The 27,756-nt window shown below is 48.9% G+C and overlaps 1 protein-coding gene across 44 annotated transcripts in view; it reads left to right on the top strand.

The window, feature by feature from the left end:
• Positions 1–27,756, top strand: part of FAM168A (family with sequence similarity 168 member A) — a 149,347-nt gene that overhangs the window by 113,595 nt on the left and 7,996 nt on the right. For 42 of the 44 annotated variants that reach the window (XM_046912060.1, XM_046912062.1, XM_040659622.2 and 39 more), the window contains 3 exons: positions 14,147–14,227; positions 22,939–23,064; positions 27,158–27,300. In XM_046912060.1, the coding sequence (XP_046768016.1) occupies positions 14,147–14,227; positions 22,939–23,064; positions 27,158–27,300 (350 nt within the window). The remainder of the gene's footprint in view (positions 1–14,146; positions 14,228–22,938; positions 23,065–27,157; positions 27,301–27,756) is intronic. The other 2 variants (XM_040659652.2, XM_046912182.1) reach the window with 1 other exon arrangement.

Raw genomic sequence — 27,756 nt, forward strand, 5'->3', positions numbered from 1 at the left:
GCGTTTTGGATCTCAGAGCTTTGCTCAGTGCATTAAATCTCTTTTTATATGGGAACAAAAGCTTGGATTTGACTCATTGCTGCTCTGAGGAGACGGGGGCAGCGTATTTTTGTTCCGCCTAGAAAATGAAGCTATTATTCAGTTTTTCCGACCATTGCTCGCTGCAAGGAGATATTGCAGGGAGATGATGACTCAGTATGAATTAATTGCAAACACATTGATTTTGCACTTGTAAATCTATGGAAGTTCATTAGCATTGAACCAGGCTGCACGAGCACTGGCTGCCCAGGTACCTGCCATTGTTTGACCGAGCTGTAGCCTGCAGAACCTGAAAGGAAAGGGTCACCAAGCACATCCAGGATGTCATCAAGCACATCCAACGTGTCATCAAGCACATCCAAGATGTCACCAACCATAGTGCCTCTCTCTCGTTAGCTTTGCTAACGAACACCAATTCAAAATACTGCCTCTGCTGCTCATCCCTCTGAAAATACATCAAGCAAGAATGGTTCCAAACCACAGGAAGATCACCAGCAGAGCCAGACCTCCTGCTGGAGTCACAGAATCATTAAGGTTGGAAGAGACCACTAAGATCATCTAGTCCAACCATCAAGCCATGCCCACCATGCCATGTTGGTCCTGCTGGGACATCACCTTGCTGACTCTCATGCCCTATCACCTCTTGCCCCACCAGCAGCCTCACTGCCCATTGCCACATCTCAGCACCACTCCATCCTTATCACTGCAAGCCAGCAAATCTGCTTCACGTGGCAGCTCCTGCAGTCTGGCCCCCTGCATTCAACATCATACATCACCATAGGACCCCATGGAAGCCAGGAGACAGCACAGTGCCTTCCTGCAGTGTGTGAACACATAAAGACAGTTGAGAACCAAGGAGGGGTCCCCTAGTATTTCATGTCATACATGCTTTGCATATAGCTTTGAGAATAGCCATATTAAAGTAAAACAGTGAGTGCTGTGTATTCTCCCTTGCACTAGCACAGAATCATCAAGGTTGGAACAGACCACAAAGATCATCTTACATATGCTAACGACAAAGCAGAGGGCTGTCTGGAGTGTTGGTTGCCCATCACATGGACTTCACTCAGCCCCTCTTGAACCCTCTTGAAGGCCGTGCAGAATTTCACAGGTTGATGCCAAAGACAATGCAGACACAGTAAGGAATTTCTGACATGTGAACCCACCCCTAACGCTTCAATGGGCATTTCTGAGGAAGGAGACCTTTCCCCCAGAGCATTCTGCAAGAGTTGTGGGAAAAAAATTGCTAATTAGGCAGATTTACTGCTATTTTTTCAGTTTCAAGTGCCTCCAATTAGCTCTTGTGGAGTATCTTTTAGCGTGATGAATTAGCAGCAGCTTTCAGCTGTTGGTGTCTCTCGTCACAGTGTTTAATACCACTGAGCAATTCCTCTGGACAGCTCTCTCCTTTTCTAGTGCTCCTCATTTAAACCCTTGGGTTTTGCTGCTATTTCCAATCCGAAGACATAACTCGTCTCCCTTTTCATGAGCTCATTAAGCTGTTCGCAGTACGGAAGGAGGTGAAGCATTGGATTTTCATATCGGGCAACATAATCCTTTTTCCATCTCAAACTTCAGAAGGACTTTGTTTTCCCTCCCATTTTCCACCCAAGTCCATTGCTACAATATGCAGTTCCAGGAGGGAACTGGTGGCTATGTGCAGTTTCCCAGGCGTGCTGATGGAAGTGGTATTTTCATGTTGGGCTTGCTACCCACAGCACTACGTCTTCCGATGGATTTGCAAAGTCCCCAGCATTCTTACCAAGAAGTCAGCTTCTGGATTGAATTCTCAAAGGGGTAGTCAGGAGCACGACACACAACCCCCAAATCCTTGATGGCTGCTAAAACACAGTCACCAAATCTTTCCTGAACACCGTACGACTGCATGCCCTTCCGAAATTACTCAGGGCAACCCAAGGAGCCCAGTCTGTGTGTTGGGAGTTGTGTTGGGAGAGATTCAAGGCTCAGCCTCTGGGTTGTAGGGACAATGAGCATCCTTGGGAAAAATGAACTCATGGAGGAGCCACGGCAGAGGTGGGGCTGAGGGGCTTTAAGGTCCCTTCCAACCCAACCATGCTGTGATCCGTCATGGAATCTGCGCTGTGTTTTCAGTCTGAACTGGGCTTCTGTGCATCGCGGGTACACATCAACCACCTCTGCAGCATCTGCACATCTATTATGTATTTTAGAAGAGTTCATTGGGTTTCTAACGATATAAATATTTCAAGATGTGTTACTGAAATCCCAAGGACAGCAGCCCTTGTTTCATGAAGGGGCTTTCTAGCTTGGAGAAGAGAAGGCTGTGGGGAGACCTCATGGTGGCCTTCCAGTACTTGAAGGGAGCGTATAAACATGAGGGGGAATGGCTGTTTACGAGGGTGGATAGGGATAGGACAAGGGGAGATGGTTTTCAACTGAGACAGAGAGGTTTAGGTTGGATATGAGGAGGAAGTTTTTCCCCCCGAGGGTGGTGACGCACTGAACAGTTTGCCCAAGGAGGCTATGGATGCCCCATCCCTGCAGGCATTCAAGGCCAGGCTGGATGTGGCTCTGGGCAGCCTGGTCTGCTGGTTGGCGACCCTGCACACAGCAGGGGGTTGGAACTGGGTGAGTGTTGTGGTCCTTTTCAACCCAGGCCATTCTATGAGTCTATGTTTATATGATTCTAGGCCTGATGATGAGGTCCCACGTGTGCATTAGGAAGTGCTGCACCTCCTTTCCATCATCTCCAGCTGAGAAATCCCTTAAGAAGTGCTTTGCACTTCACCTTTACTCCTACCCTCCATCTCCCACATCAACAACCCACCAGAGCTCCCTCCAGCACTTTGTGCAGCTGCAGTGCCACATGTGAAGGTTTGAGGGCTGCGGCCTCCTGATTTCATCCAAGCAAACAAACACTGGGCTGATCTCTGAGCCTTTAGGACCTCTGTTTGGTCAGGTGGCTTCTCCCAGCCCAACTCATGCTCTGCATCACGTAGGTGTGCCGTGATGGAGGGGATACTTCTTTGCATCTCTACCATTGCCATCCATCCAATGCTCCCACTGCTCCCCATTGATCTGCATGAGATGTTGCAGCTGAGTGACACCACGCCAGGTTTGGGATTTCCCAAGCAAGCCTGACTGCCTCAATGTGTCAGATACAAACAGAAGCAGAGCTGCCATGAATCTGTCTCATTGCAAACAAGAGAACGCACCTCAACCGTAAAATGTAATCTACTTAATTAGCTGTAATTGGTTTTCCAAGTCGGGCCGTCATAGAAATCATTGTTTCATGGCAAGGCAGTGGAAATGGCACTTTGCTAACTCTGTTCCCCCTGGGCTGTGGGTTCTGATGGAGGTCTCCTGGTGGGGGATGCAATCTGTACCATTCTATTTTTGCAGGACCTCATTTTCTCAGCGCTGCGATGGAGCTTTGCCAGTTCAAATGTTATGTATTCTGTGCTCCCTTCCAGCACGATCTCAGTCTCATCTCCTGGCCCCGGTACATGCGAGAGACCCACTTATGCCTTTTAACACCCAAAAAAACTGGTTTTGCTAATATTCTGCGTGTGCTCCATCTGCTGCTGTGTTTGTGGAGAGCTGATGTATCTGAGAGCAGTCCGCTGAGTTGGGCCACGTCCAAATGTCCGAAATACCATATGGGTGTTTTAATTACCATTTAACAATTAAATATCTACACCGGGGGCGTGGTGAACCCTAAATTGGAGTTCAGCTCACGCTTGGCCTCTTCTTGCAAACACAAAATATTTTCACTTCTATCCATGCATAGAGCTGGGACCCATCCTGGAAGGGGGGGGTTGGATGGGGGTGAGGGAAAGGCTGCGCTCCATTGGGTGGTGGGCATGGCTCAGCTCCCAGGGTGGTGGGCACAACCCCGAGCTGCTGGAGCTCAGGGAGCCCTGGGACACTGCTCTGATATAGGGTTGGGTTTGGGTGCTGTGAGGAGCTGGGAGTTGGGCTCAGTGATCATTGAATCATAGGGTCACTGAGGTCGGAAAGACCTCTCAGATCCCCAAGCCCAACCCCATCCCACCCCACCATGCCCATTGACCATGTCCCTCAGTGCCACACCTCCATGGTTCTGGAACACCTCCGGGGATGGTGACCCCCCCAGCTCTCTGAGCAACCTGTGCAATGCATCACCACTCTTCAGAGAGGAAGTTTTCCCTAGTATCCAACCTGACCCTTGTGAGTTCCTTCCAACTTGTGGTATTCTATGGTTCTGTGATCCTATAAACCTGAAGAACCAGCCTTTTTTTTTGGTAATCATCTGCTTCCATAACATTATAATTGCCTATTAGAAGAATTAATTGCAATAGCAAGTCCACTGTCCCCAGAGACCATGAGTAAATGTGTAAATCCATTGAAATTAGAAGGGTGATGCCAGTGCCAGAAGAGCAGAGAGAGGAAGCATGACACTACTCGTGCATTAGGAGAGACTTAAATGCAGCTTAATGACTGGACATTTCTTGTTGCCTTCATCCTCATGTCGTTCTCTGGAGATGCCCAGAGCCAGTTGGGCAGTATGCCTGCAGTACTGCTCAGAAGGCAGAATAATAGAATCAGAGTCATTAAGGATGGAGAAGACCTCTCAGATCGCCATGTCCAACCCCAACCCATCCCCTCCGTGATCACTAAACCAGTCCCAACCCAGCTGATTAATGAAGGTTACTTGAGTAAGAAAAGCTCCAAGTATTGTGTGGCCACATTGGTGGCTTTCTGCCCACCCCTCTTGTCAAAGTAGGTGCCTTGTAAGATTTCAGATGAAGGATGCTGCTCCAGTTTCTGGCCACTACACTGGGCTCTGCCAATGGGACCAGGTCCCATGGGGTCATGGAATCACAGGGTGGTTTGAATTGGAAGGGACCCTTGAATGCCATCTGGTCCCACTCCCTGCTATGAACAGAGACATCCTCCTTGCCACCCCATCCAGAGCTGCAATAGAAACCCTCCTGCCTGCTGGAGCAGAAGGGGATTGGGAGCTTCTGCCACTCCTGCCCTGCCTGGGACTGCAGCAAGAATCCATTACTGAGCAGCGCTTGTACTTCTGCGGTGTTGCACACACAGCCAGGGCAACTTCTTCCTCTTGATGTGCCTGTCCCCAAATCTGGGCTTGCTGTGTTATTTTTTTTTTCCTTCCAGCATCATCTGACTGCACTGCTTATGTCAGCACAGCAGTGAGCCTCAGTAGATGGCAGGATGGAACCTGGGGACTGACGTCCTGGCATGGGGACAGCTCCAGCAGTATGGCATGAACAGAGGTGGGATGCCACGGGTAGACAGACACACACTCAGACAAAGAAATACATATTCAGCATTCAGCATGGAAGTAATTATTCCATTAAAGATGCATGAATCAAGCTTCCTCGGCCAGAACCATGTCACATCTGTAAGCAAACAAGAGCAAAAGGCATTTTCTGCTGGTGGAGGGAGCAGATGTGACTCTGAATACTCATGGGAAGCAAAGTTTTTCAGAAGGAAAGGAAAGGCAACACAGTCCCTTTTCTGACCATAACCTGACTTGAATTTGTCGCTCTGGTTTTGTGCAATTGCCACTGCAGAAGCCATGCTGCAGCAGCCCATCAGCTCGTAGTTCAGTTCACCCAAGGCTGAATGAAAGCTTCTGTAGTTCAAGAGAAGATGTGAGGAGATGGTAGAAGAGAATTCTACCAAGAGACAAGTAGTAATAAATAACGACAAATGGAAAATTGTGAACAATAATTAATAAATAGATGCAACGGATGCAATATCTAGTGCAGGAGCTGCCCAGGCTGCAGATATCTGGAGGCTTTAGGAGCACTGGAGGGAATCATAAACATTTCATCTTTCATAATCTCCTCCCCAGGCATCCTGGATGTAGTTTGGGCCACTATCAGAGGCAGGACAGGGACAAGACAGCCCTTTGGTTTGGTACAAGTGCTCGTATGTGCTGTGTCCCAGTCTTGATAGTCAGGCAGGATGGGCTCTCAGTGTTGATGGAGCTGTGGGGGTCCCTGTTCATTACAGCGAGTGGGACAGATGGCCTTTAAGGGTCCCTTCCAACTCAAACCATTCTGTGATCCCATGCTATTTGCCTTCTACATGCTTGAAATCCAGAGAGTGGACTAAATAACGGCGAAGAGCATTAATACTGCCTGACCTAAGCAGTTCTCAAAACCTTCTTTTCCATAGAGACTTGTCTAAAGATAGGAGGGGATATGACACACGTCTCGTGCCCAGAAGATATATTGATCGACAGTCTGTCAAGTTCTGTCGCTGTGCCTTATTTATAGAATGTGACTCCAACCATCAAACTGTCTTACTAATATTTTCAGACAGTTGCTGTTGGTTTTCAAGATGAGTTTTGCTCATATAAGAGCTTCCTGAACCCAGACAGCTGCAGTGAGCCCTGGGAGGTTTCTGGCTGTTGCTTTGTCTTTTCTTAGCATCACAGAAGCATTCAGATTGGAGAAGAGCTCTGAGATCGTCAAGTCCAACTTGCATGTGTCAAGACCAACCAGCATAGGTGGGCACGGGTGGGAAGCCAACTGAGATGGGCCTGAAATGGGACTGGAACTGGGAATTATTTTGTTTGACTCAATAGCTTGTAGATAAACTGGGCCTTATGAAGTCACCGATGTTGATCAAACTGCTCTGGGTGGCCCTCGGGAAGCAGAGGGAGCTGTGTGCCCCAGTAGCACAACTACACAGCACCAAAGCACGAGGGTAGCCCTTGAGCAGCTGTTATCATCAGTTGCTGTCTTTAAATGTAGCATTTAATGAAAGTCTTCCAATTTTCATAGGGTCAGATGGCATCACTGATGGCCTTCTGCGGAAACGAGGGTGAGATATGGCTCTCCAGCCCTGTGATAATGTATCCCATGCCTAATTTCAACTTTAGCACACGGTCTGACTGCTGGTCTATACTGAAATCCAGCAGAAGTGCTGTGGGTGCCTTTACAGTCCCCATGAAGACTGTCTTTGCGTGGCCATTGGTAACAAGTAAGAAATAAGTGGCTGCCTATATATATATATTAAAAAGGGACCCATCGACTGCAAAAGGAACAAAATGTGAAAGGTCTGCAGGAAAATGTGTACGTCATCAGCTGCTAGAGCTAATCTTTCTTAAAACGGTTGTCTGATGAATGCATGAAGTTCGTTATTTGACTGCTCTGCTCTTGGGCTGATGAGGCTTGAAGCAGTAATAAGGGGGTGGTACTTTTTCATGGGAGTGAATGATGTATTTATTATCCTCGGAGACTTGGGAAGCGCTGGGTTCTCAACCATCCATTAACTTGCTCTTCAGAACAGTTCCACCCTTGCTTTCATCTTTTCCTCTATTTTTACATCCATTTATCACGAGTGGGCTGGAGTAGCTCCATGGTGGGGCGGTGAGTGATGGGATGGGAACAGGGGATGAGCTGCACAATAAGTGTGGGATGATCCATGCCATGTGAACCCAGCCTGGGCTCACTGCCGCACCGTGGGACACGTGCATGTCGTGACGGGCATCCAGCATTGGGTAGAGCTCACCACATTTGCCATGGCTGTGCTCAGTCAGCTGCAGAACCATTCTGTGTTGAGCAGGGGAGAAGGAAATAGTTGTGCTGTCCTTCTGAGTGCGCGCCACCAAAGCAGGAGTCACTCATATTCTTGCAATTTAAAATGCTAAGCATAAAACAGGATAGAAATCAGCTTAGTTGGGCTCCTGCTCCTTCCCCCTGAGGTGCAGGTGCATCTGGAGTTACGTTTGATGTGGAACGATTGTAAATTATGGGCTGTAGGTTTAGAGCTGTAAGAGGAGTTTCAGTACAGTGTATCCACCTTTCAAAATACAAGAAGCCAAATTAAGCCTTGGGGTAAATAACATGAAAGGGATGAGGCATGTCTTGATATTTCAGTGTTGAATTTGACCTGAGCTCTTGCTGATGGATAGTAACGGCTTAAAACGCAGTGGCAGTCGGATACGGTCATTGGATCACTTCTGTAGTGGTTGGGTGGACATAAAGCTGTTAAAGAGCATCCAAAGGAGAGCTACAAGGATGGGGAAGGCTCTGGAGGGTGAAATGTGTGAGGAGTGGCTCAGATCCTTTGGTTTGCTTGGCCCAGAGCAGAGGAGACTGAGGGGAGGCTCATGATGGACTGCAGCCCTCCGTGACCCTACAGCTCCTTATGGCCCTACAGCCCTTGTGGCCCTCCATCCTTCATGGCCCTACAGCCCCTCATGGCCCTATGGCTCCTTTGTGCCCCACAGTTCCTCATAGCAGTCTTCACGGCTCTTCATGGTGGCCCTATGGCCCCTCATGGCCCTGCAGCTCTCATGACCCTACAGCTCTCATGGCCCTACAGCTCCTCATGGCCTGCAGTCACCCTTTGGCAGCCCCAAGCTGCAGGAGTTAAGGAGCATTTGAACAGTCTTGTCCGATGTAGGGTTTTGGGGCATGCTTTTAGGCCAGAGAAGTTCGTATAGAGGCAGAACAAATTTTGTTTAGATCTCTGCTGCTCATCATTGCCAAAATGCCGTAGCACTTTGATTCCCAGTGCAGAATTTATTCACAGATGCCCTTATCAGGTACTTTCTCTCAATCATCACATAACTAGGTGCATCCTTTCTGCTGTCACTGCTACCAGCAGTCAGCACCGAGGAGCGTTGCTGCTGGACTCAGAGCTGCATCAGGAAGCCAACATACTGTTTGCTGTCTTATTTCTTGGCTGCGTGGTCATTTAATCCCTTGGTCATTCATTGGCTCTTGTGACAGTGCTGCAACTGTCCGAATAGCAGTGTGGGGACCTGGTGATGGTGCTTCAATGGGTTGAAGCATGGTTTTATGCAGTCCTGCACTTAGATAAGGGACTTCATCATCTGTCCCTGTAACGATCACAGAATGATAGAATGGCCTGGGTTGCAAAGGACCACAGTGCTCATCCAGTTCCCACCCCCTGCTATGTGCAGGGTCGCCAACCAGCAGCCCAGGCTGCCCAGAGCCACATCCAGCCTGGCCTTGAATGCCTGCAGGGATGGGGCACCCACAGCCTCCCAGCGCTGCAGTGCCATGAACCGTGTATCACTGCTTGAGGATTGCTAGGAGAAAAGAGCAGAGGGGAATATTTTGTCTTGTAAATGAATTTGGGCTGCTTGTAGCAATTGAAGCCATAATCAGATAACAGCCAACGGAATCCATCCTCGGGAAATTAAACGGCACATTTTGGAAATCAGCATTCTAAGCAACAATTAATTCAGCTGGTCATCAGTGGAAGGCTGGAACAAGGACCTGGCCGTGTGCGCTCCCAGGCTGAAGAGAAGCAAACTGCATTTCCATCCTTTTTTCCAAGAGATTCAGGCAGATGTAAGACCTGCTGAGACCTGGCACGAGCAGGGTTTAGTGCTGCACTGGCTGCTCTGTTACTCAGATGCTCCTGACAGCTCTGCTTTTGATGTGAAGCTGCAAGCAGAGCTGTACGCTGCGTGATGCTGCGGTGGATGGGCTGCACGGATGCTGCTCAAAACCAGCCAGTTCCATTTCAGAAGGATTTTGGTATGAGACAGACAGGCCAATTCAGCATAACATGGTCAGATCATTTCTTAACTATTCTCTGCGCTTTGTCTTCTCCAGTTTTCAGTGCCTTTGGTGATATTCTTTTAATGCTCATTCCATATTTTGAGTGAGCTTCTTGATTTTCATCCTGTAACTTGCGTGGCCTCATCAAGGATAGATGGAGCCATCAGGATTGGACCAGAGGGACTCAGAGGTCCCTTTCAGCCTCAACCATTCTGTGATGTAAAGGTCTGTCGGTGATTTCAGGGATAAGCCACTTCCAGTCAGGGATGAACCATCCAAAAAGCAGTCAGGAGAGAAAGATTTGTCTTAAAGGGTGGTGGGAGGCAGTGGAGTCACCGTCCCAGGAGGCGTTGGCTGTGTCACGCTGGGTGACATGGTCTGGAGGGGTCACAGCCACGAGTTGATGGTTGGACTGGGTGATCTCATTGGTCTTTCCAACCTTAATGATTAGATGATTCTATGAAAAGCCCCATCCAGACATTTCTTAGCACACCATGCTGATGTGGCCCATGCTGAGCACATATGTAATTGGGAACACAACCCAACTGCACGTATGCAGTAAAATATATTAGCTGAAAATATAAGCAGACTGCTTTACTATGAGTGCTCTGAGTGCAGTCATGAAGGATCCTGGGCCAAACAAAGCTGCTGCTTAAGAACATTTAAAGGTTCTGTGGGCCACACTTTATTAATTTATCTTCTCAACTCATCTCTGAGTGCATCTTCTAAAGGTGTGCACAGTAAAAATTGGGAGTGGGTAGCTGGGACTTGCAGCCTTAAAGCCACGAATCAGAAGCATCATTGCCCCAAAGAGAACAGAGCAGAGCTGGAAGTAATCCTTTAGAAACATTCAGAAATGCATGAAAAATTAAAGACTGCTTTAAAATACGTGCTTGGTGCAGCCCTGTGCTCAGCACAGTTATTGCATCTTAATTTTCAAACCAGTTCAGTTAGTGCTGCTCAGATCTGCAGGGCTGTATCCTCCTTCGGGAGAGCTCCGGATGAGCGCTGGGTTTCTTACTGCTACTGATTGTGGAGATGGTATTAAATTAAAATAAAGCCAGAAAACAACTCCGGATTTCTTCTTCGAGGGATCTAATAAATGTCGTTCAATATGTTCTCATCTAATTTTCCTTGCCTCTACATTGTTATTGTAGCAAGGCCCTGAGCTCCTGCAGAGCCGAGGTCCCATCACAGATAGGAACCAAAGGATGTTTTCCATCCTTGACATTTTCCTATCTCCGGCTGCAGCGCCCCGTGGAGATGGTCAGAACTCAACACAAAGGATGCGATTTTTCCCACTTGCCGTTGTTTTTGCAGATTGAAGGTGAAGAGACAAGGCCAGCAGGGGACGGGGACTTGGGTTGGCCATGGGGCAGATGAAGCAGCTGCAGCCTTGGCTTTCCAAGGAGGTCAGTTTGTGGTCATTTGTGGGGGGAAGATGGAGAGGAGCAAACAAACATCAGTCGTTTACAGCTCGAAAAGCAGTCAAAAAACAGCTCATGTGTTTTTACACCGAGCAGTTTTTGAGCCAAACGTATTTCCCCTCACCCAATGAGCCACAGCTGTGCCACTTTCTTATCTCTGAGCACATCCAGAAAGAGGAGCACTTCTCGCTTATTTCCCTGCCCCTCTCCCATCCCTTTGGAAGAGGAAGGAGAGGTGTTCTTGCTGGAGGTCAGCACTTAGCAGAGGTTGTGGGAGATAGAGTGAGGCTGGCTTTTCATATCTGATGCTATAGAAGTTCCCCTGCTGAAATGACAGTTATCTGAAAATGCCCATAGCTTTCTTTCAAAACAACAGAAGATAGCACAGGAGGTGAGGCACGGTCCTACTGAGCAGAGGCAAAACCCAGAAGACAGAAAGAAGATGACTGAACGCACAGTATCTCCATCTGCCTAAAATAACCATGCAGGCTTTGGGTAGTTGAGTGTATGGAAAAGATGACCCAAAACCACATCTTAGGGCCCTAAAGAAAAGTGGTCTGATTTATTTCAGGCTTGGTTTTCATGTATAAACCTCACGTTGAAAGTTTGGGTTCATGGGTTCCTTCGTTGGATTTCAGGACCTGTTTGGGGGATTAACCAGCGAGTAAGGAGTAGAGAGTTGGTGCCCAAGAGGCCGTTGTCCATCATCCAGGTACCATCTGCTATGCATTTCTCAACACTCATGGTGCTGATGCAAGTTCTTTGTCATTAGCGCTCTACTTGCAATCACTGGATCTGCAAATAACTTCCCGAGGAGCTTCTTGATTGCAGAAGGACAATATATTCCCAAATATGTCGACAGCGTAGCTTTATGTAGCCTCAAAAAAAAAAAAAAAAAATGTTACACCGCTGCTTATCCAGCATTAACTACAGCAATTTTTAATTAACCTGATTTAGAAGCCAAATATATCATTGATGAAAATGAGAGGGTAGAACATGCCATCATTTATTCCAGTGCAGTGGTCACGATTGTTGAATTAGAATGTATTCAAATGAACTTCACTGCATTGCTGCAGCAGTCGGCTGTGTGCCGGGGGCACGGTGGGGGGAGGGGCTGCTTCGTGTTTGCTGCTCAGAAGAAGGGAGGAAAGACCCGTACTGGCTCTTATTTAGTAAAGTAAAATAGATGAGGTGTGAACTGATTGCTCATTCACTCTTTCCCATCTTTGCTGGCCACCAGCAGACAGCAGCAGCTGAGCTTGGTGAGGAAGGATGCCAGAGGTTCTTTTCGTCTGCTGATAGAGCGGCGCTGCTGGGGGGTGAAGGCCAGGGAACAGCAGAGATAACCAGGGGCAGCGGTGGTGCTGGGAGGCACAGCAAAAAGCGTACAATAAATAGAAGGGAGAGAAGAGTGGAGAAGGGAAGAGTAGAAAAGAGTAGAACAGAGTTGAGTAGAATGGAGAAGATTTGGGCAGAGTAGAGTAGAATGGAGAGGAGTGAAGTGGAGTAGAGTAGAGAAGAGCAGAGTAGAATGGAGAAGATTTGAGTAGAGTAGAGTACAGTAGAGTAGAATAGAGAAGAGCAGAGTAGAGTAGAATGGAGAAGATTTGGGCGGAGTAGAGTAGAGTGGAGTGGAGAAGAGTGGAGTGGAGTGGAGTGGAATAGAGTAAAGAAGAGCAGAGTAGAGTAGGGAAGAGTGGAGTAATGGTATGAAGTTGAGTAGAGTAGAATGGATTGGAGCGGAATGGAATGGAATGGAATGGAATGGAATGGAATGGAATGGAGTGGAAGAATGGAATGGAATGGAATGGAGTGGAATGGAATGGAATGGAATGGAATGGAATGGAATGGAATGGAATGGAGTGGAATGGAATGGAGTGGAATGGAATGCAATGCAATGCAATGCAATGAAATGCAATGGAAAGCCAAGCCCCTAGGAGGCAGTGAAGGTAAATGTGTCCCATTCAGTCTGTTTGAGGGATTTATGCAGAAGCACGTAAAAAGGGACAGAACTGTTTTGATTGTCACCATTCTTGGTTTGTAGAACTTCCAGCAAAGGGAAGTAGTACAATAAGTCAAAGCAAAGTCAAGCAGACCGAGGTATATAGTGTCATCTGTGGTTTTCATGGAAATCAGGAACTTCTAATAAAGTAGAAGATGGATGGATGATTCCTGAACCATGTGTGACTGCATGTTGGGACTGTTCTGTTTTTGCCTTGGTGTGCCAGTTGTCTTTGGCATCAGTGAGTGCAGTCTTCTCCATAAAGTCTTGTTTCCCCCTTGGCTCTTCCAGTTTGGCTGGTTCTGTCTTCTGCCCCTGGGGAGGCATGTCCCCATTGTGTGGTGGTTTGTAGTCTGGCTCTTCAGGTGCCTGTGATTCCAGCTCATCAAGCCTTCCCCTAGCCTAGATGAATTCCCCTGAACTCCCTCTGACTGATCCGACTGAAGATGATGGAAATTGAAGATGCTCTGTAGCCTCTAAAGTGTCCATTAAAACCTCACGTGTCACATGGTGTCTTCAAATGATCTGAGCTGCCTTGTGTGTTCCTTCCAGGTGGCTTGGCAAGTAATGGGGTCCCTCCTTGGGAAGGCAGCTGTGCAGTGATGGGTGAATACAAGGGCTGGCATGTTTTTGTCCTTTAGCAAGAAGCTGTGTTTGATGGAAGCACTGAGTGGAAGCATTGGGAATTACTTACTTAATTCCCTTCAGGGTTAGCTAACTGCGATGCCTAACTTATGTTTGTGGTGTGTGTTTGGTAAGTGACACATCAAGCTACTGCAGCCAAGGAAAACCTTCAGAATACAGCTCTGCCTCTGGTTTCTCCCAGCTGAATGCTGCATTCAGTGCATGTAATTTCTTGGTAGCTTTCTTCACAGCACGTTGAATGTGCCCATATCCTACATTCTGGTCATTGTCGTCATTTTCAAGGGGAATAAAGGTTAAGTATTGATGATGTCGCATGTAAATCTGTGGAGTACATTCACTGTCCTTCCTTTGCCCTGGCCAGCTGAGAATATTCACCTCCCACCTGTGCTGATGACCTCTTTGCTCACGTGGATGGTTTCTTCCTTTCCATGGGTGCTGTCCTATCTTCTCTCAGTGCAGTTGGAAACCTCATTTCTCCCTTTTTCTCATTGCAGGTTACCCAACGGGATATCCCACCGCTGCCCCAGCCTACAACCCAAACATGTATCCAACCAGCAGCCCCGGCTACGCCCCAGGTAAAACAGCTTCCCCCTTCCCTGTGCTTATCATTCTCTCCTTTCATGTAATAGATGGAGAAATTCCAGAAACTGTGTCCTACTTGGTGTCTTCATCCCCCATGCCATCTTCCCTTTCTTTGCTATGATGCTGGCAGACTCCGGTCTGTCCTGGTGTCCCACTGTCCTGGTGTCTTCTGTCCAGCTCCTGCCCTTCACATCGCCCTAATCTGGCTCTTCCAAAGCTGTAGCAAGTTCTGTCCAGCCAATCTCAAGTACTATCCCACATTGGTATTCCAAGGTATATCAGCCACACTCTTCTTCTAAAATCTCGTTTTCCTTTGGCTTTCCCAAGTGGAGCAGTTCTGTTCTCTGCTGTGGGGACATATTCATCATCTTCCCCCTCCCAGCTTTCTGTGAAAGCTCAACTCAGCTCAGTCCTTCGTTCCCCTCTCCACCACTCCCCGTCTGCCTCTGGGAAACCTTATTTGCAGATACAAATTCTGGTCCATCCTTGTCCCAGTGACCCAGATGTGTCTCCTCCCAATCTCCCCCATCTATCTATCCCAATTGGGATTTTAGCCATTCCGCCACGCGCTGTGCTTAGTTCCATTGTGGCTGACAAAAGAGATCTTCATTTAGCAAACCGCATGCTCCTTTGCAGTCTTCTTTTCCAGTCCCTCTGCTGGCCATGCTGACAGATAACAGGCTGATCTGGGTCAGCCCAGCTTCTTCACTGGAACCCAGCTCCATGCTATCCCTGACCTTGGCAAAATCTCCCCCATCCATCTGGAGAGCTGATACAACAGTAATATTCTCAGTCCACCACTTTAACTATGCCATCATCCCTCTCTCTGCCTTGTTCTTGCTCATTGCAAGTGCAGTTGGCATGTCTTTGTTTGCCCGGACTACTTCCCAATGCATTCATTCTCTCTTCCTCGGTGTTCAGAGCCTCACTGCTGTTTGACTCATCAAGCCCAGCCACCAACCTGAGCTGCTGAGTGCCATCACTGCACCACGTCCCTCAGTGCCACGTCCACGCATCAAGGCAGATAGCAACAGGACAAGGGGGAATGGTTTTAAACTAAAAGAGGGGAGATTTAGGTCAGATGTGAAGAGGAAATTCTTTACCTAAAGGGCAGTGAGGCCCTGGCACTGCTGCCCAGAGCTGTGGGTGCTCCATCCCTGGGAGTGCCCAAAGCCATGGATGGGGCTGTGGGTACCTGGGGTCCCTGCCCATGGAGCGCTGAGGTTGGGTGGCCTTTAAGGTCCCTTCCAACCCAAACCAGTCTGGGATTCAATGATCTCTGAAATACCTCCAGGGGTGACACAGAATCACAGGATTCAGGCTGGAAAGGATATTCACCAGACCTTCCCATGGATCTCTGCAGCCTCCTGGCAGACCTGTCCGTGTAAACTGCAGGAGGATTTGAGTTAACCAAAAGCTCACCGACGTGGTCTAGGAATTGGGACTGATTTCGTTATGCCATGGTCCTTTTAACGTGAAAACAATCAATACATTAATAGTAGAGATTTCTGTGAAGCACACACTTCCCTGAGTGTGATGGAGCCAATATTGCACTCCACAGTTGAGCTGAGAGAAAACAATGCTAGATGTGTTCAGTGAGGCCTTCAAGCCTCTAAAAACCTATTAACCTCATCTTAATTACAGCAGAGGCTAATGAAGTGCTCTGCTTAATGAGGGATACCTGGACTGCCCTGCTGAATAAAACACTTGAGTTTTTATACGTTTGGGCACAAAGCTGGAGATTGTGACATAGGTTATTCTTTTTGGAGCTGAAGGCTTCTCTTAGGCTCCCATTCAGGAAATCACAGTATCACAAAGGTTGAAAAAGATCCTTAAGATCCCCAGATCCAACCCCAGCCCATCCCCACCATGCCCACTGACCATGTCCCACGAGTCAGGATCAAACCAAAGCTTTTGCAGTGTCTGAGCTATGACATGAGCAGTGTTTCTGGAATCAGGACTTTGCTCCCCAAGAGATGCTGGCCACCTGTAAATTATCCTGGAGGATTTAATGTGGAAATAGTGAGGTGAGAAGAGCTCTACAGCAAAAAATTCCACATGTGTATCTGTCCTGCCAGAGGTGGGCAGCATCCTCCATGCTCAGAATGGGATGTAAATAGAAGACGTTGGCCTGGAGATTCTAAAAACATGAGTGTATGGAGAGCAGCCATGTGTGCAGAGCAGGCAGGCTAAAAGCAGCGTGTTTACCTTTCCAAACAAGTCTGGAAAAACAGAAGGTGAATGCACTGAGTGGTGAGAAGTCAAACTGGGGACTTGTTGTCACCGTAGGTTTGCTCAGACCCCAAATATAAGTCGTTATAGACAGAAATAGCAAGCAATGGTAGAGCAAAGTGGATGCCTTCTTGCTTCTCATTCCTTGAGAGTAAATCATGGAATCACAGACTCATGGAATCACCAAGGTTGGAAAAGACTGCCAAGGTCATCCTGTCCACCTATCAACCTACCACCAGTATTTCCCCACTAAACCATGTCCCTTAGTACAACATCTAAATGTTTCTTGAGCACGAGACTGCAGTTCAAGGAGGTGGCCAAGGAGCACCCAAACGAGAGAGGACCTCTTCTCTTCTCTTCTCTTCTCTTCTCTTCTCTTCTCTTCTCTTCTCTTCTCTTCTCTTCTCTTCTCTTCTCTTCTCTTCTCTTCTCTTCTCTTCTCTTCTCTTCTCTTCTCTTCTCTTCTCTTCTCTTCTCTTCTCTTCTCTTCTCTTCTCTTCTCTTCTCTTCTCTTCTCTTCTCTTCTCTTCTCTTCTCTTCTCTTCTCTTCTCTTCTCTTCTCTTCTCTTCTCTTCTCTTCTCTTCTCTTCTCTTCTCTCCTCTCCTCTCCTCTCCTCTCCTCTCCTCTCCTCTCCTCTCCTCTCCTCTCCTCTCCTCTCCTCTCCTCTCCTCTCCTCTCCTCTCCTCTCCTCTCCTCTCCTCTCCTCTCCTCTCCTCTCCTCTCCTCTCCTCTCCTCTCCTCTCCTCTCCTCACTGGTGAAGCTGTGGGTGTCCCTGTTCATTGCAGGGAGTGGAACCAGATGGCCTTTAGGGGGTCTTTCCAACTCAAATCATTCTGTTATTCTATGAACTATTAGGTCTCTAACCTGACAGCTCAGGCCCCTGATAGTCACTGGGGACAAAGAGAAGCATTTGGGCATTTGCCTTATCCGTCTCTAGGGGCAGACCCCTGGAGTGCCTCTCTGTCCTATGGGGAGAGCTTTGGATGGATCCTGCCTGTCCTTTGTTCTCAAAAGAAACAGGAACCCAAAGTGCTGTGTAGGAGCACTCTCAAATAGCTCTGATTCAGTAAAGATGCCCTCAGAGAAGACCTCAGAGAAGAAGACGTCAAAGATGATGCTCTGTGGGATCGCTTTTTTGGTGTAGGTTATTGTTAAACAGCGGTAATAGAGTGAGAAATAGGACCTACCCAATATGAAAAAGTGTTTTGATAATGTTCTGGGGTGAGCTGAAGGACATACCTCCTCCTGAGCAAATGAGCTGCTTGCACCCACAACAGAAATTATACGGAAGTGTCTGTGACAAATCGGATGGAGAAAAAACAGGGCAACCAGGAGGTGTTCTGTAGGCCATAACGTCAAGGATGTCCAGGAGGGGAGAGTTGTGCTGAAGGCTCTCCAAGTCATCAGTGTTTGGGAGTGGGATGGTGGCAGTGGGGACTTCTTCACCAGTGGGCTCAGCGGGGCCAGGAGGAAAGTGGGGAGAGCTGAGCATCCCCTGCTGCCAGGGTGTCGCTCTCCTCTCTGAAAATGGGATCAGCCTTCAGAAGTTCCCTCGCCATTGTATGCTGTGGAATAAGCTGCCCCAAACCTTGTTAGTCTGTGGCTTTCATAAGGACAAAACCACGGAGTCTTTGATTTCTCCTACCTTTGTGCCGGCAGCCCGGGCTGTGGGTGTTCTCTCCTTTGTTAAAGACACTTAGCCTCCCCCTTGCTTTGATTCTGGCTGTATTTTACGGCCACAATCCTTTGCAGCAGGCAGTTCTGCAGATTAATTAAGGCTTGGGTTACTGATTTATTTTATTTTTAAGCAGTGCAAATAATCGTCTGTTGCCTTAGATTTGCATGATGTGAAAGGGGAAGCGAAAGCCCCGGTCAGTCTCCTTTGTGCCACTCAGCCTTTTGTCCCCCTCCCCTCTCTCCCATCTGAAGAGCACTCCTAATCTCTGCAGACTTTCTTTAAAAACCCTCTGCTCATTTTTGTCACCCCTCGCCGGATCTTTTTGTTACGTGGCTCAATGCTCGATCGGGAGAGCTCTGGCGGCTTTCTGGGCATTTAAATTTCGTTTCTCTGTTTATCATCCTTAAAAATACTTCTCATAGTTTTGAGAGTAGAAAGATCCTTGAAGCCCAGAAAGCTGTCAGGCCATTTTCCAAGCAGAACAAAAATCTTCCAGCGCCTAACGATGCGTGAACACAGCATGGCCAAGCATTGCATCAGCTAGGAAATGGCGAGGGTCGGAAGCAGCGCTCCTCCAGACAGGTCTGGCACAGGATGTCTGTCCTCCCCATAAACAACCTTGAGATCAATACAGTTTAGCATCACAGAATCACAGAGTGATTCATTCAGGCTGGAAAAGACCTCCAAGATCCCCAACCCATCCCAAGCGTAGATACAGGTTGGGTGGAGAATGGCTTGAGAGCAGCCCTAAGGAGAAGGATTTGGGGGTGTTGGTGGATGAAAGACTGTCCAGGCTGGATGGGGCTATGAGCAACATGGGCTATGGGAGGTGTCCCTTCTTACAGCAGGGGGTTGGGCCTGGGTGATCTTCAAAGTCCCTTCCAACCCAAACCATTCTATGATCCCATGATTCTATCCCACCGTGCCCACTGACCATGTCCCTCGGTGCCACGTGTTCACAGTTCTGGATCCCCTCCAGGGGTGGTGACCCCACCACCTCCATGGGCAGAACATTCCCCATGGAAGAGACTTCGCCACATTTTGAGGTTAGTCCCATAGGGATGATGGATGCTGTCATGGACTCTGCTGTGCATGGATCAGCAGCATGGGGCAAGGGTTGCTCAGAGCACGAGTGCCGCTTCCAAGCCCACAAAGACCATATCTCCCAACCTTATCTCTCATGCAGAAGGCTGCAGTCCTGGTTTGGACCTTTCTGAAATGTGGAAGCCTGAAAATGCTACGTAGACAACTTTGGAAGGCAGGCACAGGCTCAGCACCTTCCAGTATCCATCCCTGGGTCACCCATTGATGGAAAAATGACCTGAAGGAGAAAACTAAGAATATTTCAGACAACTGATGAAAAATCAGCTCTAAAAAATGTTCCATTAGTGCACAATGTGGAGTGGGCAGCATTCTCAGCTGTGTTAAATGGAATGGAGTTCAGGCAACACTGCAGTGCAGTGGCTGAGTTAAAACCAGTCGTCTGTGTCAGTGCAAAGAGCATTTACTCAAATTGAATCAGCTGCTGTCATCCAGGAGGCTGGAAATAACCCAGCCACAGAAATGAACGTCAGGGTTCACGCCGTCCATCAGACAGGTTGGGATCAGAGGGGACCAGCTTTCCTTTTCACATCTGCAATCCTGAAAGCATCCAACTCATTGGCAATGAATTTTCAAACAATTTGGAATGTCAATCCCTTTGTAGGCCCTCTGCAGAGATGCTCCCAGCAGAACTGCTGCTCCCGAGTGCATCCCCTCAGCCAGCAAGGTGCTTCCATTCAGACCTGGGTGGCGGATGTGTGAGTTGGTCAAAATCCTTTAGGAACACGTAAAACAGCCATCACAAACCCAAGTTTAATCTACTTGGATATCTGAGACTCCTTCTGTAGGTTAACCATGCAAATGTGCCCCTTGACACTGTTTAGAAGAGAGATTTTGAAGGGTGGGAGAGCATCCTCTGCTTGTGGATTATGAGTTTGCAAGGTTACTGCTGGAAGAGCATCAGTCATGAAGAAAACTGTTCCATGCAAGCACAGGAGTCCTCTTCTCAGGTCCTTCTAGAGATGTGCCTTGGATGAGCTTTCTCTGGATTAGTGGCCCAAACCTTATGAGTTTTGTTTGTCTTCCATGTGAAGCCGTAGACTCAGTGCCTGTTGTTGACCTCATGGTTCCCCGTGAAAACGACATCAAGACATTGAGATCCACGTGGAAAATTAAAGGATTTAGCTCTCTAGACTTTTGAGTGCCCCACTTGGAGACCTGGAGAGGGCTTTAGGATGGGCTGGAGTCTCACAGTGCCTCTAGATCCGATGGGCTGGAGTCCCACAGTGCCTCCAGATCCAACACCAGCAAGGACAGGATTGGAAATGACTGGAATTGGTCTTGATTGCTCAAGGACCACTTCCTCCAAGGTCAAGATGAATACATCGTTAAGAGGATGAAATCAGGCAAAGGTGGCAGGAGATCTGCATGGATGAGCAAGAAGCTCATGGGAAAATTCAAAGGGAAGAAGAAAGCCTATGGAATGTGAAGAAGGAATCTGGCCACTTGGGAGGAGTATGGGAATGCTATCAGGGCCTGCAGGGATGCCACAAGGAAGGCTGGAGCCCACCTGGAATTAAATCTGTTGAGGGAAGTCAAGGACAACAAGAAAGGCTTCTTTAGGTGTGTCTTAAAGGAGGACTGGGGGAAATGTGGGTCTGCTGCTGAATGAGATGAGTGCCCTGCAAACAGGACACTGAGAGGGTGGGCCTTCTGAATGCCTTCTTTGCTTCCATTTTTAGTGCAAAGACTGCCCCTTGAGAATCCCAGACCCTGGAGGTAAGAGAGAGAGTTTGGGGAAAGGAAGAGTTCCCTTTGATCAAGGTAGATCTGGTCAGACACTGTCTAGGCAAACGTGATGCACCCAAATCCATGGGCCCTGATGGAATGCACCCACATGTGCTGAGTTGGCAGAAGTGATTGCCAAGCTGCTCTCTGTCATCTTTGAGAGGTCGTGGCGAACAGGAGAGGTGCCTAAAGAGTGGAGGATGGCCAACATCATACTGGTCTTCAAAAAGGGCAAGAAGGATCCGGGCAACTGCAGGCAGCCAGGCTCAGCTCCATCCCTGGGAAGGTGATGGAACAGCTTGTTCTGGATGCCATCTCTAAGGAACTGGAGGAGAAAAAGGTTATCAGGAGTAGTCAGCATGGATTCACCAAGGGGAAATCGTGCTCGACCAGCCTGGTGCCTTCTATGGCTGGATAGATGGGGACACAATACCGAAATAACTCCTTTCAAGCTTGTCAAACTGAGCACCTAAAATCACTGTGTGCTGTGGAGACACGAGGCACGCCAGTTTTAAAGGAAAAACCAATAATGTGTGTCTCCATTAAGCTGGTTCCCTCCTAGGCAGTCTGCCGTCCCGACTTGCTCTCCTTGTTTCAGCTCTCCTCATCAGTGCCTGCTTTTCATTTTGCTGAAAGTAGGGCACGCACTTTTCTCTTTCACTGTGCCCATTAATAATGCAGAAGAGAATAATGCTCCGTGTCCACTGCTGCAGTGCCTGCACTGAGCAGAATGGATGTTTCTAGCAGCAGCTGAGGAAGTGGAGGCTTGGTGGGGTTGTGCCGTGGCGTAGGATGGGGGCTGTGAGCACTCTGTGCTCCCTGCAGGAAGCATTGCCCTGCAGTGCATAGGCATGCACTGTATCATCTACTTGATCCTTTCCCTGTGATTGTTGGCGAGAGCCTAAAACAAATTCAGAAGATGCTGGGAGGAGATAGACCTGCAGAGATGTTAGATAGTCATGGCTGGATTGACACCTCTGTGGGTGATAGCTCATGCACAGGAGATGTTGCTGATCCTTGCATCGTAGAGTGGTAGAATATCCCAAGAATGCAGTGAAAACTACCCCAAGCCATGCTTCTACCAGCTCTCCTTCCAGACCTTCCAAAGACCCCATTGATGGGGTGGGATGCTCATAGCGGCAGTACCCACCACGTGGGGCTGGAATGCAAATAAAATGCCTTGCACCCCTCTCACAGGGGTTTCCATCTGGGAAACATGAGGGACAGCTGTTCCTTGTCCCTGTGCACAGGGACCCATCCAATCCTGCCTTGCGTTGCAGCTTGTGTTGCCTTGTTTCAGTGCTTCTTATGCACATAGACTCTCTACGACAGATCTATTGGCTGGAAGTCATGATTCAGAATGTGTTTATTGCATCAAAACACTAAACCGCTGCTCTGAAAAGCCATAAGACCCCAGAGATGTCCCCAGGGATGTCCTCAAAGCCACCTGTGTTGGCTTTGTCCCCTGTGCAGGTCTTCAGACTGGTCTCTTGGCTCAGGAGAGTGGTCGCTTCTATGGGGTTTAGTGGGGAGGTTATGGGTTTTATGGAAGAGTTGATGGGTGATATGGAAGAGGTGATGTGTTTCATGGAAGAGGTGATGGGTTTCATGGAAGAGGTGATGGGTTTCATGGAAGAGGTGATGGGTTTCATGGAAGAGGTAATGGGTTTTATGGAGGAGGAGATGAGTTATATGGAGGAGGAGATGGATTATATGGAGGAGGTGATGGGTTCTATGGAGGAGGAGATGGGTTATATGGAGGAGGTGATGGGTTCTATGGAGAAGGTGATGGGTTCACTACAATGCACTGCACAAACCATCCCACCATGGGATACCCCAGTATGAAATTCCTACATGTACTTGTCCCTAAATAGGGAAAAAAAGAGGAGGGCAGCAAAGTGGGCCATGAATAGGGGTGGCCATGTCTTCCTTGCTCTAACATTTCTCTTCTTTCTCACTCAAGCTACACTTCTGATGAAGCAAGCCTGGCCACAGACCTCCTCCTCCTGTGCCACAGAGGGCACCTTCCACCTCCCAGTGGACACTGGGACCGAGAACAGAACCTACCAGGCTTCTTCTGCAGCATTCAGTAAATAAACCTTTTCTTCTGGGGTTTTTCTCAGTTGTTTTGTGCTGGAGGGGTTAGTTCTGATGCCAAGTGACCCTCTGCAAGGCTGCAGAGCATCCCACGTGGGTGAAATACCCATCACAGGGTGTCTGTTCTCATACCAAGAGGAGGTTTGGGTGCTGGGAAGACTTTCTTTTGGAAAAGGGGTGTCCCTGTCATTCTGTGTAGCAGCGGCTGTAACCCCAACATGGGATGTGGACTCTGCATCCTAATTTCAGTGGCCCAAGTGGTGAGTTTTTGGAAAATCTCAGCGTTGTAGACAATTAGGTATCACTCAGCAGTTTTCCTTTGCAGTTCAGCACATGCCTGGATGCGATCTTCCTCCCTGTTGTGCTGCTGCAATTGAGATTCCTCCCTTAAAATCAAGGGGGACAAGAGCTGATCCTGCGGGTACTGCGGTAGGAAAGGATTTGGGGGAAAAGAGTGGGATGAAGGAGGTGGTGAGGAGCCTTGGTGGCAATGATGGAAGCAGTGGGGTTGGGTGAGTAAAGGGGCGAGGACAGAAAGCAAGGAGTGGGATGGGAATGGGGAAATGGGGTCCTACTGCTCCTACAGCCCTACAGCCCCTCAAGGCCCTACAGCTGCTTATGGTCCTACAGCTCTTCGTGACCCTACAGCTCCTCATGGCCCTACAGCTCTTTATAACTCTACAGCCCCTCATAGTCCTACAGCTCCTCATGGCCCTACAGCACCTCGTGGTCCTACAGCTCCTCATGGCCCTACAGCTCCTCATGGCCCTACAGCCCTTTATGGCCTTCCAGTTCCTCTGTTTCTGTTACCTGGGAGCAGAGGCTGATCACTCCCCCTACCAAAACCTTCTTTCAGGAGTTGTAGGGCCTTGAGGTCTCCCCTGAGCTCCCCTGCTCCACACTGACCCATCCTGCAACGCTGTGCTCCAGACCTTAAGAGCTTTCCATGGGCATCATCAGCAAAGCATCACATTCTGCAGTCGTGCTCCTGGCGTGAATGGTGCAGAACTCAGCACAGAGCTTTCATCCTCACCTCCCCCCATTCCCCATCACCCTTAGGGTAAAAATCTGTGCAATTCAGTGCCATTCTGCACTGTGGGATCCATAGGGTTGAGATTTCTGGGGTGATGTGAGGGATTTAATCAGCAATTTTAATAGAAGGTGGTGCTCCTACGCTTGCTATTGCTTTTTATTAAAATCCCAGCCTTCTGTGGAAGCAAGGCACGGGCCGGGTGAACTCCTAATCCTCCTAAGGCGTTAGGTTGTTATAATTAGGCTTTAAAATTAGCTGCCAGACACGCGTTTCTGTGTGAGAGGAGCACAAATCATTGTGTGACATTAGAACTTGGCTTTGAGCTGCTTTTCCCCACAAACCAGTGCAGATTGCTTGCTTTTCTTCCCCCCCTTCATTTATAAACAAGGAAGGTTGCATCTGCCCGGGCTGTTGTGTTTAACACCTTTTTTAATACAGCAGTTAAATTGTCTGTGATTCAGCAGTGGGGAAACTGCAGCAAGGTCCAGTATCTGTATTTGGAGTGGGCTGAGGGTTGGCCTTATGGCCCTACAGCTCCTTGTGGTCCCACAGCTCTTCATGACCCTACAACTCCTCATGCTCCTACAGCTCCTCATGGTGTCCTTACAGCTCCTCGTGGTTCTACAGCTCTTCATGACCCTACAACTCCTCATGATGCCCCTACAGCTCCTCGTGGTGGCCCTTCAGCTCCTCGTGGTGGCCCTACAACTCCTCATGGCCTTACAAATGCTCATGGCCTAACAATTCCTCATGTCCCTACAGCCCCTGATGGCCCTACAACTTCTCATGGCCCTGCAATTCCTCCTGGCCCTACATCTCTTTATGGTGGCCCTACAGCTCCTTGTGGTGGCCCTACAGCTCCTCCTGGACCTACAGCCCCTCATGGCCCTACAGCTCCTCATGGTGTCCCTACAGCTCCTCATGACAGTCCTACAACAGGATGGAGTTCTCCCCATGGACCCTCCAGCACATGGAGGCATCAGCACACAGTTCCCCCTCTCTATTCCATCTCGTTCTGCACTCTACCATGAGTCCCAGGAAGGAAATCAGACCCTTTTTGTTTAATTGACACTTCTATTTCCATTCTGCAGCAACCAGAAGTTAGCAAGATGCTGTTTGCAATCCCTGGAAAGCTCCTTGTTATCTTCAGGCTGTGTATTAGCAAAGTTGAAATCCTGTCCTTCGTTAATTGCTGCCCTGAGTGCTGATGGAGTAAATGGGTTCGTTATGTCTGAGTGTTGGGATGTGTTACCACTCTGCTCAGCCTTGAACTTCTCTCCATCCTACTTAGAGTTCGGGGCCCATGGGTCCCATCTGCCCTCAAAGAAGACTTAAAGCACAGCTTTAAGAATTCCTGAGGATTTTCCCCCAATTTAGCGCTGAAGAATCATAGAATCACCAAGGTTGGAAAAGACCTCCAAGATCATCCAGTCCAACCATCCACCTACCACCAGAATTTCCCACTTAGCCATGTTGTTCAGCGTTGTCCCACCAATGGGATCTGTTCCCTGTATGGCACCAACAGTGAGTTCCTTCTTGTCCTTCACTGCAAGAGCGGCCTCGAAGTCACTGAGGCTTTAGAAGTAGAATCATAGAATCGTAGAGTCATTGAGGTTGGAAAAGACCTCCAGGAGCCCCAAGTCCAACCCCAACCCAACCCCACCGACCATGTCCCCATGTGCCACATCTGCCCTTTTCTTTAGTGGTCCAGACATGCACATAGGAATCATGAGATCTTCCTCCAAAATAACCACCGAGGCGTTGGAGCCTTGGAGAGAGCTCTCACCTGGAATGGAAACACAAAAACCAGAGAACCCTCCAGCATCTCCTCGCTGCACCCATGGTCTGCAGGTTCCAGCTCAGCCAATATGCTCGCGGTGTCCTTTGTTTGGGATGGATTTCCCCATTTTGGAACAGATCTTCGCTTTAATTCATCAGCTCAGCACCTACCAAATGCTTTCCTTAGAACTCAGCCACCTGCAGCGTGCACTCACTACAGAGCTAATGGCTTTTCCTAATGGCCACAGAGCAGACTCGCTGCGCAGAGCCTGCAGATATAGAGGTGTTGGAGGAGCAGCTTGTAACACGAGGGGACCTTTGTAGGCACAGGGACTCTTTTGATGGTGATAAACGAGCCTCGCATCCCCAGTAGGTTCTTAGGGACATGGAGGGACCAGCATGGTGGGTTTGTGGGTTTGGGCGTTTGCTTTCTGGTTGCTTGAACACCAACGATGCCATCACAGCTGTAGACCTTGCTCTCTGCTAACGTACCTGCAGAGAAGCTGGGTGGCACAGCCCCACAGCTGAAGGGAAGGAGAGCCCTTCCCCACCTCTTGCTGCTTTATGGGGGGGATGTGATAGCAGTGCTGCCCTGTGAAGTGAGATCCCACAGCAGTGAAGTTCTTTTACTCACTGCACCCCTAGCAGAAAAGGTGAGAGGACAAAAACATGGGGAGGAGAGAGGGGAAGAAACTTAATTTCAGGAACTAGAGCTATTGAGACATGCAGGTGGGTCTGATTTTGCAACCTTGGGCTGCACGAAGTCCCGTGGGGCCATGCATTGCCTTTTTTTTGTGCTGAGATGTTGGGTGCTCATCGACCTCGTGTAAGCAGCAATTTGTAGGACAGATTGCAGCCCTTTTCAGGCAAGAACAGCCGTATCCAGCCCTCGAAATGCTGCTGACACCTGAACACCTCCAGGCAGTGGATTTGGGGTTGGATGCCCTATTTTGCAGAGGGAAGAGCCAGAGGAAGGGTCCTGCACTGGGTGGCATTGGTTGCAGTGGTTTATGAGCATGGGGATGGGATGTTTGTGATGCTCGTGCTGCCCTTCTCTCAGCTGTGAGTCTGTTTTGCCCCCTGATAAGGCTCCCTGCTGCCCATCCCCTTCACTCTAAGTGATGCTGCGACTGCATCCCTCCTCCCAACAGCATCTCTTCCAGCTGAGCCCCAGGGGGCAGCAGGACCCGGGCCCCGAGCTGTAAGCCCTGTGGCTGTCTCACCAGCTGTAAACCTCCCCCTCACCCCCTCTGCTTTGGTCTTTCTTCACCAGGGTACACTGCGGGGACTCCCTACAAGGTCCCACCGACCCAGAGCAACAACGCGCCTCCTCCCTACTCTCCGTCTCCGAATCCATACCAAACTGCTATGTACCCCATCAGAAGTGCCTACCCACAGCAGAACCTGTACACCCAGGTACGTGCCTCTCTCTGTATCTGCCATCACCACCTGATACCTCCCCTTGGGTCCTTTCCTCCCCAAATCCCACACCTGGATGTTGGGGCTTGGTGTCAATGCCATACATGAGCTAGGGGTCCCCATCCCAGTGGTATCTCCATGCCTTGCCCTCCTGCTTCCCATGGCACAGCCCCCTGTGTCACCTTCACCAGCATGGCCCAGATTTGTGTCCCTGAGCACCTGGCTGGGCTCCCAGTGCCATCGTCTCTGCTCCAGCATCGCTGCTGCCTCCAGCCATGCAGCAGAGCCAAGACCCCACGGTGGACAGGTGTCCTCCAAAAATCTCCTCGCTGCCCCTTCCTGCAGGAGATAATGAGCTCCTTGCATCACTCCGGCCCTGCAGCTTTCCTGGCTTTTTTTCCTTCCACCTTAATGGCAAACAGGACTTCTCCTGCAGCCGTGACCTGGTTTCTC

Source organism: Gallus gallus, chromosome 1 (assembly GCF_016699485.2).
Source record: "Gallus gallus isolate bGalGal1 chromosome 1, bGalGal1.mat.broiler.GRCg7b, whole genome shotgun sequence".
Lineage (NCBI taxonomy): Eukaryota > Metazoa > Chordata > Aves > Galliformes > Phasianidae > Gallus > Gallus gallus.